This window comes from Candoia aspera, chromosome 2, assembly GCF_035149785.1.
Source record: "Candoia aspera isolate rCanAsp1 chromosome 2, rCanAsp1.hap2, whole genome shotgun sequence".
In the NCBI taxonomy this organism is placed as follows: domain Eukaryota; kingdom Metazoa; phylum Chordata; class Lepidosauria; order Squamata; family Boidae; genus Candoia; species Candoia aspera.
The window spans coordinates 69,512,195-69,525,680 of NC_086154.1; the positions used below are offsets into that span (position 1 = coordinate 69,512,195).

The window sequence follows — 13,486 nt, forward strand, 5'->3', positions numbered from 1 at the left end:
AACTGGTCGCAATCTAAGATAGTTCTACTTTTATATGTATTATATGGGTAAGGGAAGACTTTTTGATACTAACAGAAGATACGTCTGTTCCAGAATAATCTTAGTAATTGTATCAAAATTGTCCCCATTCCATTGCCATACTATGTGCCAGAGTGTACCAACTTCTTAAACTTGCCACTCACTTCCTCTCCATTATTAGGCAGTTTGCTAGTACTGAAAATAAAGAAATCAAATACCAAAAAAGAGGTAAACTCTCTTCCTCTATCCCTCCTCTTGCAAGTGACATAACTAACACTACCCTGACAGATATATGCTGGTACATTTCCAAGGATGTATCTTATATTACACATTACCTATTTTTCCTTCTATATTCTCAACTGATTGCAGGGCATAACCTTGTCTTCTGCTGCAACCACCACTTTAAGAACCAGGCATTATTTTGAATGTTTTCAGTTGCCTACTCCTAAACAACTTCAGAAGTAGGGGTATCATTATAGGCTGTGATGTTGTTGCAGTAATTGTCATTTTAGCTTGGGGGGGGGGACAGGATATCTAGGGATAAAGATATAAATTAAAAACCATTTGACAATTTCTTAATTGATAAAAATCAGCTTTTTGCCAGAGAAATAATCTGATTTGTCAAATGTCTAACAGGGCTTTTAAAGGATTGAAAAACTACTCCTAGAACCAAAACCAATACGTACATCTGTCGTTTGATGTAGTCTTTGAGCAATTCTTGGTCAACACTGTAGAGCTCAGTGCTGCTGATGTTGTCAAAGTAATAAGTGATATTACTGGTATATTTCTGAGTACGTGAGCCATCAGAAGCATCAAATTTCCGATACCCATAATGATAATCAAAGTGAGCTGTAGAAGGAAAAAGAGAAAAAGAAAACTTTTTAAAGCCTCTTCTTCTCAAACAAAATCTGTATTGCACTGGTCAAACAAAACCAAGATGAATTATGATAGCCAAGCAGGGGGGACCTATGGTGATCTACAGAGTTCTATATTTTTCCCCATGTTCATTTGTTCATAACAAAAGTACTGGGAAAGGTCACCCTGAGGTTTGGAGTAAGGTGTCACCAATAGGATACTCATTTCTACTGTTCCTTGTCATATAACTCCAAGATTTTGGTAGATAATCATGATGTTACCAGAATTCAGTAATGGTGAGGTGTGAACAAGGAGGCTGAATTTAAAACCAAAACTGACAAACGTGCTGCTGGTCAGTAGAAAGTCAGACTCAAGAACTGAGATTCAGCCCATTCCACTGAAAAATCAGATTTATTCTTCAGGAATGCCTGCACCCCAAATACAATAATGAGCAAATTCATTTATGTTCAGCGTGCCAGCTATGACTGTTTCAGAATGAGTCATATCTGCTAACATTCCTCCATGCCTTGGTCACATGGCAATGCACTCAACGTGTTATACCTCTTGGTATCCAGAGATACCAAGTGGTATAAAACATGGCAGGTAAGTTGTTAACTACTGCCACATCACACCCAAACAAAACTATCTTATCTAGTTCACAAGTGTTTTTTGAGGTCATGGGTTAAAGGCCTGCTATCTGCAGAACAACCTCTCTTATTACAAAACTACTCTAGATCTGCAAAGTCCTTCTAAAGTGTGTCTTTTCTTATGCCATCCTTGAAGCACATTTTACTTTTAATTATATCATTTACAGTAAAACTGCAGTCTTCAAGATGCTGTAAGAAACTTTTTTTTCTCACAACACAGGGAAACTTATTTTAGAATTGCTCAGCTGTCTTGACTTTTCAAAAGGGTGCATCAGAACCAATCACTTTAAGCTTTCTTTTTGTAATTAATAGACACTGGTGTTAATTTTATTATATTTATTATATCTTGCTCCTCACAGGGATCTCCCTTCATTTAATGCATGGCTAGCCCAAAGTTGCCTAGAGAGCTTCTCCCCAGCCCTACTCCAATACTTGATCACCACAGCACACAGATTATTTATCTTTTAATTACACTGTTTTGGGTATTATTTTTACTGCTAGCATTGTGAGTATTATTCTTTGCTTAAAAATGGAGATTAAAAACCAATAAAAACAAGACATTAGTTCTGGAAAAAATTTCAAATTCTTTTATCTTAGCATATTGGGTCCAACTGTACTCCGTCATAATCTAGCACAAACAAATCAGCTGTCCCCAGTTATTGACATTCAGAGTGGAAGTAAAAGTCTGTTGCTTGCCAGTTCTTTTTTTTGCAGCAGCATTCTGTACATGGAAGTGTGGTTATAAATGTATTATACGTACAGCGAGTACCTCCTCTTCCTCTCCCTCTCCCTCGTCCCCGACCACGTCCTCTGCCCCTGAAAGCACCACGCACAGTTGCTCCTTCGCTTTTAACACTAGAAGTTTCATCATGGTCAGGCCAGTTCCGTTCATGCTTGTTATCTAAATGCCATCCTGCAATAAAATGAAGAAGAGTAAATATGCCTGAGATTAAAAACCAACAACTGTGAACTGACATGCTCAGACATCTTTGAACAATCATGGAAGTTAATAGAATCAATCTGCTTCTATCCTTATTATACAAAGATGAAGAAAGCTTAGCTAAGAATAAACTAGACACAGCAACATTAAAAATCCCAAATCCCTTACTCATTATTTCCATTGCTAGCCACAAAGCAGAAACTTTGCCATATGAAAAGGAATATCCTATCAAACTGGTTAGTTTTTTAGACTATACTATAAACCATGTAGAGCTTAGAATATTTTATGGGTAAAAGAGTCCGTCAAATGGAAAAGTTTTTGTCCTCAAACTTAGAACAAAACTCAGAATGTCTTGACGTTCTGTATCCCAAAAGACTAAAAAGCCAAAACATTTCAATTGGTCTGCAACAGTGAACAGGAATTTGAAACAGACCCCCCCTCACTTCTACAAAAAGAGGAGGGTAAGAGTCCATGTTCTAAGGGGTGATTTAAATAAATAACCTACAGTTAAAACATGTTTATAATGTCCACAGCAAATCATGGAACCAGCAATTACGCAAAACTTTTGCAGCTTGACCTTCATAAATACCCACTGAACTGAGCTGAGCAAACAACAACAGATCAGCAATCGATTTTTCCCACACAATCCTCATTAATAGCAAGAACAAGCATAAAAGTCATGTATCTGTTAAGGCTTCTGTTTAATGCATAAACAAAATGCACACCTGCATTAGGCAATCTCTCTACAAGGCTCAGCAAAGAAAACAATATAGGTTTTGCATCTACAATCTGAAAACTTAGTGCAATGATCTGTGATGCACATGCACTGCACGATGCATTCTTTTGCATTTGGAAAGCAGCCTAAAAAAGAAAGCATACTACTGTATACAACACAAGGACAACAACATTGTTGTTATAAATTCTCCCCAGCAGTATTTTAAAGTCAGCAGTAAACTCACTTATCAGGCAGTTTTATAGCCTTCTAGGTCAAAATTGACTTTAACATATGCTTAATCAACTTTCCCTCAATCCTATCTTCCTTGAACTAGTTTCAGCCAATGGGAACAAGGGAAAAAACTGTGCCCGCTATTTTACTGGCTACAGGTAGCCCTTGCTCACCAACCACAGTTAGGACGGGCAACTCCATTGCTAAGCGAACAATCATGTGACTGTGCTGGCCTTACAACGTCACTTCTGCTTCCATTGTTAGGTGAATCCTGCAATTGTTAAGTGAGATATCATGTGACTGCGACTTGTGGTTTCGCTTCTGCATTCTCCATTAATTCTGCTTGTTGGAAGCCAATTGTGAAGCCCGCAAAAGGCAATCACGTGACTGTGGGATGCTGCAATGGCCATAAATGTGAGGATTGGTTGCAAATTTTTCCAACCGTTGTAACTTCGGTCACTAAACAAGGCAGTTGGTAAGCGAGGACTACCTGTAATGACTTCTCCAAGTCACCACTGCTGGAGGAGAAACTTATTTTGTCAGAATACCCAAAGTGGCCAATTTCAAGCTAGGAATGTTTTGCTAACTTGTCTACAGGACAGATGAAAGGATATGATAATCTAAACAACACCAAACACAGTTTCCTTTTTATTTCACTGCTTTTAAAGACATCCAACTCATACCTTTTGATTCACTTCGGTTGTTGGAAGGGTGCTGGTGCTGCTCATTCTGTCTGTTGTTACGAGAAGCGGTTTTATCCCTTGGCACTTCAGACTTCATATCTATTTGCAGAGGTACCCATTTGTGTCTGCTGCCTATAATAAAAAAATTACTGTCTAGGACTAATCTTCAAAGGAATGTATTATTCTGCACCAAATCAACAAAATTCAGGAAAAAAAAACCCTCAAAAATGTGTGACACAAACTGTCAAAATATTTCAGACTTCTAGAACAGCAATGAATAACTTGAGACTTCAAAAGCCAGTTATAATAAGGTGACCAGAATGCTGGCCTAGAAACAAGATGATTTGTTACTCCTGTTCTCTTTTGTGGGTCCTGACGACATTACCTACAGAAGAATGTATTAAACTGAAAGACTGAACCAGAATATTGCTCGTGCTTCAATTCACAGAGCGTATCTTTTCTTTTGTCCTAGACCTTTGCTTACTATGAAAAAATAAATAAATGGTTGCTGTGGTAAACAGATATTGGCCAAGATACAAGACAATGGACCAGCATGAAAAAAATGACAAAGTGATAAGATTCTAGGTTATATTGTTTCAAGATAATAGAAAACTGTTTCTCAGCACTACAGGTGGTCCTCGCTTAATGACCACTCATTCAGCAACTGTTTGAACTTGCAACAGCACTGAACAAGTGGTACTTATGACCTATACTCAAAGTTCCAGCCCTTGCAGTGTCCCCGTGGTCACGTGATTGCAATCCGGGTTCTCAGCACCGGGCTCACAATTACAATGTGGCAACGTCCTGCAGTCACCATTTGTTATCTTCTTTGCCGGCTTCCAACAAGCAAAGTCAATGGGGAAGCCAGCAGGAACTCGCAAATGGTGACCACGTGACATCCTTGCTTAAAGATCGCAACCCCAGAACTGTCATCGCTAAGTGATGCGGTCACGTGGCATCACGCTTTACAATCACGTTACTTAGCTACTGAAATTCCAGTGCCAATTACCATCATTAACCAAGAACTACCCGTATAGGAAGATAGTATATTCGCTTTCCATTCACCAGTAAAAATATAAATTTTCAGAAAAGGGGGAGACAAGGAGTCAGTTAGAAAGCAACGAAGGTGTTGGAAAGCAAAACCTTTTTTTAATCAGACCCTACCTTTGCTCTATTTCTTTTTCACATGCATACAAATATTTTTGCTGTAGCCTTTTTGTGTTGGTACTGTTCTTAAGAACACAGAAGGAAAGGAACATTGTTTTTAGATTTCATCTTTGCATGTTAACATTTTTCTGTGCTGAATTTAATCTCTGTTATTTCTCTGGAAATTCCCCCTCAAAGAAATAGACATTTTTGTGATTTCTACATAACATCTGAAATGCAAGTTTATCTTTTCTCCTGAATGTGAAGCTCTACTTCAAATTGGCTTGCTTCAGTATCTGCTCCTTTTGATTGCTTCAGACTGTTCCTTCTGATGTTACATAAAGCATTTTTGTCTTGCTGAATTCTGAATTTATGTTTTCTCTTCTGTTCTACTGTCACAGATTCAAATCCTCTTTCAGCCCTGAATTTTTATTGGATGATGATAAGCCAGTCATTTTATCTCAGCCTAACCTACTTCAGAAGGTTCTTGCAAGGATGAAAGATACACCACAGAAATGTTATATGCCTTTGTTAATGTTATCTTAGCAACCACAGCTTTACTTCTGATTTAAGAAAAGTAAAGACAAAACACTTGGGGAGGGAGATTCCTCCTCTCATTACTAAAAGTTTTCCCTAATGTTAATGCCCACACAGTAGTGAAGTATAGTCATGAACTCTTGATGCATTGGAACTAAAGCCCTCTTTATCAATAGTGAGCCCGGCCAATGGCAATGCTGATAGGAAGCCAAGAGTTGCCGTCCCAGCACATTGGCTAAGACCTCAGGACAACCTCTTCTCACCCTTTTTTTTCTGAGCCGATTTCTGGTTGTCATCGTCTCCATTCTTCTCTTCCCCTGATTCATCGGATCGGGTTTTCATGTTCTCTTTGCCATCGCTTCCTTCCCCTTTCTCCTGCTCCCTCATGTTTTTCTTAATATGAAGCTTCCGGAGAGATTGGGATTTTTGTGACAGTTGCTGAAAATGACAAATCAGACATCTGAGGTAGAGGAAAAGCCAATTGCAAATGACTTAGTAACAATCCTACTGACATTCTCACCTCAAGATATTATGGTTTTGGGAAGCCATTAACGTTGGTTACCTTCAGTAGCATCATATAGCTTGGCTTCAAGTTGAATATTCTACTGCTGTATAGTCTGTTCCCAAAGAAGAGGATTTATTTTTTTTTAGGAGTGACTATTTGCACAGTAGAGGGGAATGTACATACTTGAGTCACGTGCACTACAAAAGCAAGGCTTTCCCCAGAGTTTCTGAATTATTTTGATACCTAACAAGAAACTTAATTTTAGTGAATGAAGACAGGGCAGGAGACCAAGCCAGAGAAAAGCTGAGAGTACTTTACAAAGCTGCAAAATTGAGATTCTACTGCCAAAAGGGATGGAAGCCCAAAGCAGAAGTGTGCTTTAAGCACTTTTGCATTCATGTCCTACTTCTGGGTATTTGTCCCATCCACTTTGAGGAGAGAATAAGCCAAGAGCATATTGCCAGTTTAAGAAGTTCAGCTTCTTTACCACTCTATACATTTTTACCCGTTTTTTACAGCAATCTCAACGTTGCCACATAGTAAGTACATCCATCTTCTCTTCTATCATTCACTCTGGCTAGGTTTTAGAATGAGTTCCAGGCTCCTGTCCCAGAATAGCATCACTGAGCTAGGGATGATGGTGGGCAGGGAAACCCTAAAAGGAAATCCTCTGCCTGGAACCTGCAATGAGCTATTCCTGGCGTTCTCCTAAGCACACAGTTAGCAACCCCCCAAAAGTGTTGCTCGGCCTGAACTCTAAGCTCCGTGATGTAGAAAAAGTAGTATCTATGTTGAAACATGAACTGTTATTCCTGCATTCTCCCTTCATTCTCTTCCCCATACACAAGTGGCCAGGTAATCTCTGACCATTTTTAGACAGATAACTTTTTTGTGAACCTGTTAATTTTGATATAACAACGATGCATACATGAAGATCGGCAAGAATCTAGATACTTTGTTCCTATTTTTTGTCAATGCATATATATGCACTCACATGTGTGCAGTTTTCTAAACCTTGACTTCTCTGCAAATTAATTTTAATGGTAAGAAAAAAGGGTTTTTTTAAGTTCTTCCTTTTGCGACATATTATTTGGAAATTCTCTAAAAGAATATTGAAGGCTTTGGTATACCAAGGAGGCTCCATATAGGAAATATGCAAATGAAAGACTGGAACGAGACTCCAAATATATCCAAATTATATAAACAAAGAAACTTGGTGGATATAAAAGTTATTCAAGCAGTGAGGACCTCTAGTGGTGATCTCTTTTTTGGATATGTAAGTGACAAGCTAGATGGTGCTTACATATACAACAGGAAAAAAAGGGCTTAGCACAGTCATCACACAGAAGTCCAAAGTAAATAACAGGAAAATCAAAGTAAAAGGTTTTGTCTATTTTAAAGAAAAAAATAACAAAGAGAAGGAGAAACAAAAAAATAATAATAATGAAGAAAGGATGGGAGGTATACAGGATGATAGGCCTCTCCATTTCATATTAAGCTCTATGTTGTAATGCCAGTACCACATTACCAACCAAAGGACACCTGGCTTCCTTTTCTTTTCACTTAACAAAAATGGAAGCATGGGTGAATATCAAGCAGTAGAGAATCTGATATTTAAAAATAGCAATTTACCCACTACAAAAGAGTTATTGTTTAACCTGTTTTTGCAATTAACTTACTAATAGGTCTGTATCTATTGGTTTCAGCTGGTTAGCCCTGGAAAGGTGGACAGGATCTTTGGTGCTGCAAGTTCTGCCACCTATGCCCTGGAACCATGCCCATCTGGGCTTGTTAAGGACTCCTGGGAGAGGGCATGTGGGTAATGCCTCTCTGTAGGAAGGGATGGTTCCACTTGCCTTGAAGAAGGTGGTGGTCCACCCCTTCCTCAAGAGTCCATCCAACAGTGTCAGACAACTTTCCCTTTTTAAAGAATGGTTGCTGCAAAGGTAATAGCTGCCCAGTTACAAAAGGACCTGGAGGAAGCAGATTATCTGAATCCTTTTCAGTCAGGGTTCAGGGTGGGTTATAGTCCTGAGAGGCACTGGTCATGCTTGTGGATCACCTCTGGAGGGCTCAGGATAGGAGTGGTGAATCCATCCAGTCCCTCCAGGATCTCTCAATAGCTTTCAATGCTACCTACCATGGTATCCTTCTAAACTGGCTTAGGGGGTTGTGAGTGGGAAGGGGAACTGTTCTGCAGTGGTTCTCCTCCTTCCTCCACAGTTGATTCCAGTTGTAGAGGGGAAGAGATATAACTATATGTCCCTTTTATGTGGGGTGCCTCAGGGCTTGGTTCTGTTGTCACCCTAATATCTACATGAAGCCACTGGGTGAGGTCATTCATCAGCATGGGGTGCATTATGTCAGTTGGACATCTCCACCCTGGGCTAGGTGAATTACGTTGTCCAGGTGCTTACCTGGGGCCTGGAGGCTGTAAAGATCTGGATGGGGAAGAACCAGCTGCAACTCAATCCTAGCAAGATGGAGTGGCGTTGTGTTTGGGGTCTCAGGATTTTGAGATCCATCATCTTTAAGTCTCCTTGGGGTAGCACTCCGTGGTGACAGTTGGTATGCAATTTGGGAGTCTTCCTGGACTCACAGCTCTTGCTCAAGCAGCATGTGGAAGCTGTGGCTAGGGGGGCTTTGCACAAATCCATGTTGTGCATGAATTGTACCATTCCTGGACCGGTAGGCCCTTCTCATGGTCACTCATGCCTTAGATACTTCCCAATTTGACTATGGAAATGAGCTCTATTCCTGGAAGCTTCAGCTGGTCCAGAATACACCAGTCCATATAGTGCTGGGTACTCCAAGATTTGCCTGTGTTACATTGCTGTTGTGCAAGCTGCCTTCCCAGTTACCTTCTGGGTGCAATTCAACATGTTGGTTATCACTTTTAAAGCCTAAATGGCACAGGGCCAGGACATTTGCAGGATTGCCTCTCCCTGACGTTATCTGCCTGTACCACCAGATCTCACAGAGTAGGTATGCTCCAGATCCTTTCTATCAAACAGTGTCATCTGGCAGGACCTAGAAGATGTGCCTTCTCTGTTGTAGTGCCTGCCCTAAGGAATACTCTCTCCCCCAAGTTCTGGAGGGCCCATACCCTTTTGGTCTTCTGGAAAGCCATGAAGATCTTAAGCTTCACCCAAGAGCTGGGCCAGGATATGAGTTGAGTCCAGCACATGTGTAGTGCTGTGAAATTGTTATGGTGCCTGGTAAGAGTGTGATGGTTTTTAATTTGGATGGGGGTAAAGAAAGTTGTTTATATTTCTTAATATATTATAGGGGGTTGATTGATGTTAGCTGCCCAGGGTTACACTGTGTAAGATGAGTGGCCATATAAACCTTTTAAATACATACATATCTGCATATTTTCTATCCACCTATCTCTATCTACATTTATATTATAATTTACCCATATGTACACTTAACAGCAAAAGCCCCAACAATAGCCAATTCTGGGCATCATTCTTCCTAGAATGAAGTGAAAAATATCCACTGTCAGATGTAAACTGCACTGAATAATATGATGTAGGAGCAGCCAAAGCAGCCAATTCAACTACTTAGATATTTTATTGTACTTTTTTGGAATATTTGCTGCCTTGAACAGTTGTTTGATAGCCAAATTAAGCATCTGCAGTAGTAGCTGTTACAATGATCAACAAAAAAAAAAGTAAAAAAACCAAATATACCCCCTTCCAGTATAATAGAGAAGTATCTTCTAAAACAAAGTCAGTATTTTATTTTAATCAAATACAAGCAACCAATAAACACAAAACATGAAGATGAAACAGGACTTCAGAAGGTACATCAGGTTCCAAAAATAAGTATTTTTCCCATAAGAGCAGAACAGTTCTCAAACATTTATTTATTCATTTTTCAAATTTCTATCTCTGCCAAACTCCCCACAAAAGGGAGAAATAGCTTTTAGTGCTTTTAACATGCCCACAGAGAAGATAAAAGCTATGAAAACTAAAGGGAAAAGTAGGTGGTACGGACATGAGATCCAAATACTTAGATAGAATTGAATGGGAAAACAAACCAAAAGGATAAAATCAATTTAAAAAACAAACAGGAGGAGCGAGCTGATACTATCATAACAAGCTACTTCATGAATAAGAAACACACCTCCTAAACAACAGAATTTATTGAGTTGGAGAATATTCTTCATTCAGCAACTCCATCAATTCACAAATAAGCCAAAGAACAGATGGGAATTTTTTCCCCTGAGTCAGAATGTTTTTTACCTGTACACTCTTGTGAGCTATTTCACCTGGTGTTGGCCAATTTGTAGCATCCCCAAAGTCACCAACCTAGTAAAGCAAACAGAATACAGAATCAAGTTCCTTTCTGTAAATTCGACTTTTGACCTTCTATACAAGTCCAGATTTAAGTACCTACCATTTCTATCCTCCTAGTGACCAATAACAACACTTCAGATGTGCAATACCATTATCGAGTTATTTATTTATTTATTTATTTATTTATTTATGCATGCATGCATGCATGCATGCCACCACCCATCTCCCCCCAAAGTGGGGACTCTGGGCGGTTTACAACAAGGATAAAAACGTTAAGTATTAAACATTAAGTATTCCAACCAGGTACAGCCTCTTTTATGTTGCATGTGCTTCATTTGTTACCTTGTGATACCGAATGCCAGAGTTTTTACTTTTAAAATTATGGAAAATATCTCCCCCACCCATCCCCACCTGGCTCTTACCCCTCCACAAATGTCTATTTGCTCTAGAACTGCTCGTATGAAAGCCAAGCACATCTACTTTGCCATCTTTACATTTCTGCTTCACATAGAGCTTATCTATTTTTCATCTTCAGTCACCTGTAACTGTATCTCACTTCTTCATAAGCTTCTAATTTTAATTTCTTCTTTTGTGAGATACCACTTAACTGATTCTTTTGAAAATGCGAATGAAAGCAAAGCTGGTTTTCCCTTTATGAACATTATGGATTACTCTGTGTATGCCTGTGTAGGGATGTTTCCACCACCTTTTATTGCAGACTTTTATATTAAAAGTTTTTGTTTTATTGTAATGTTGTACTTTAATATTTTTATTCTAGTATTTGTATACAACTTACAGATGACTGCATAGTAAACAGCATAAAATATATGTAATAAATTTAAGATTTAAGTTACTTCTTTTTCCCCAGACACAGTGCCACCTGGTGAGAAGGATGATAGCTTACACAATAGCAGTAGAGATTCTACCAAGTCATTTTAAGTTACATCGCAAAAACAAGAGAAGCTTGGGAATTAACTGATACTACCCCAATAAAATGAAGGAGCATTTCAAAAGGTAGCTCTAATGAACATTACCCATATTCTTTATTTTTTAAGGTTATGTTCTGAAGGGATTTTCGAATTCAAGGGAATTTTTATACATTACAGGAAGTGCCAAAATCAAATGCCTGCGTGAATGCATTTGGAGCAAGGCATGTATGATTGAAGAGATGGGTAAACTTCAAAATTCTGCATCCTTCCTTTCACAATTTTTCACAAGAACAGGATGTTCAAATCAGCTGTTATTTAAAATCAAATCTATTTTTGTATCTTATTGTATCACATAAGATTGCTCTCATTCTGTGAAGTCCTTATACATAAAATGGAGAGGGGCTTGGTTAGTTGTCTCAGTAAAGTTTACTGCCAGCCATTTCCCTAAGGTAGCTTTCCTGCTGCTTTATCGCCACTGCTTTCAAATGACAGCATGTTCCTTCATTAAGTAACATTACCTAGGCCTAGGAATGCTAGCTGCATGTACGTGTTATTATCAGAGAATCTAGGTTGGCTGAATCCCTGATTTGTCAGCACATTTTGAGCTTTCTCTTTCAGCATTTCTAACTACAGATCAAAATAATTCCAATATGATTTTTTCACACTACTTTAAAGATAACTTTGTAACAGAATCACCATAATGTAAACATAGATGCTTATCAATGGAAAGAGAATATCTGAAATAGAATACTGAATTATATTTTTAGAAAAAGAGGCGTATCATTTATTTTTAAAAATATATTTTTAGTCCATTCAATTGTGTCCCATTCTTGGAGACTACCTGGACAAGTTTGTGCAGTTTTCTTGGCAAGGTTTTTAAGAAGTGTTTTGCCACTGTCTCCTTCCTAGGGCTGAGAGAAAGTGACTGGCTCAAGGTCACCCGGCTGGCTTTGTGCCTAAGCCAGGACTAGAACTCACAGTCTCCTGGTTTCTCGCCTAGTGCCTTAACCACTATACCAAACCGGCTCTCATTTAGAAATGTAACTGTTAATTACTGTATTTCCCATAGGTTAGAGAAAAATCAGTTGCTTATATTTAACTATAAGTTATCCAAGTAATCATCAATGCCCTCACGCACAGATTCTATATTGTTACTGCATATGCACAAGGAGAAAAGGTCCTGCTGTTCCTTTTCGGTCCTCATGACCAATGCAGCAGACAGCAAAATTGAGACTAGGCTCCTTAATGTATAGAAGAATGGTTTTAATCCATTATGTTTAATGCCTGATTTGCCCATTTTTTCCCCTCTGAATATTTATTCTGAGTGCAGCTGGGTGGACAGTTTAGTGGGAGCCAAAGGTTCGTTTATAAAAACTTAATGGCTTGCATCAGGAGGAAAGCAAAATTTCAAAGATGCAAAGAATTAAGTGGATCCTTAAGATGACAGCACCACAAAAAAGGTCATGGAAGAAGAAGGACACTTGTACCACTGAACACTGCAAAAGTTTCCAGTGCATCAGGAATTAGGATGCAGGGAGGAAGTTATGGCGAAGAATTCCAGAACACAAGAATGACAATCACAGTAAACCTATTGCTGGATGAGCTGTTTCTCATATAGACAGATGGTTTGCACTATTAATAATGCTTGTAATAAGGTTTCTTTCATCCACAATTTAATCATGGGTGGAAGGGACAAGCTGGCATGTGAAACCAAGACCTGGTTGGGCTGGAGGGGGGACCCCCCACAACTCAGAAATGAGGCCTCCTGGGTTTTGAGTGTGGCATCAGATGTGTTGCCATGGTATAGGTAGAAGTGTATCTATCAGTATCAGGGAGAATCTTCTAGCTTTCAGGGATGCTGCACCATAGGTAACTGGATGTGAAACCCTGCTTGTAAAACTAGGTTCAAAGGTTCAGCTGGGATTACTGCTTCTGTATCAGCTTCCCTGCTATAGCTGCTTGACTCGGCAGAGAGG

At 39.1% G+C, this 13,486-nt stretch overlaps 1 protein-coding gene across 1 annotated transcript in view; it reads right to left on the reverse strand.

Moving 5' to 3' along the window:
* LARP1 (La ribonucleoprotein 1, translational regulator) overlaps nt 1-13,486 on the reverse strand; it is an 87,149-nt gene that overhangs the window by 28,697 nt on the left and 44,966 nt on the right. The window contains exons 3-7 of the mRNA XM_063292148.1: nt 10,528-10,593; nt 6,036-6,210; nt 4,090-4,221; nt 2,281-2,433; nt 705-867 (exon numbers count right to left, since the gene is read on the reverse strand). Of these exons, the coding sequence (XP_063148218.1) occupies nt 705-867; nt 2,281-2,433; nt 4,090-4,221; nt 6,036-6,210; nt 10,528-10,593 (689 nt within the window). The remainder of the gene's footprint in view (nt 1-704; nt 868-2,280; nt 2,434-4,089; nt 4,222-6,035; nt 6,211-10,527; nt 10,594-13,486) is intronic.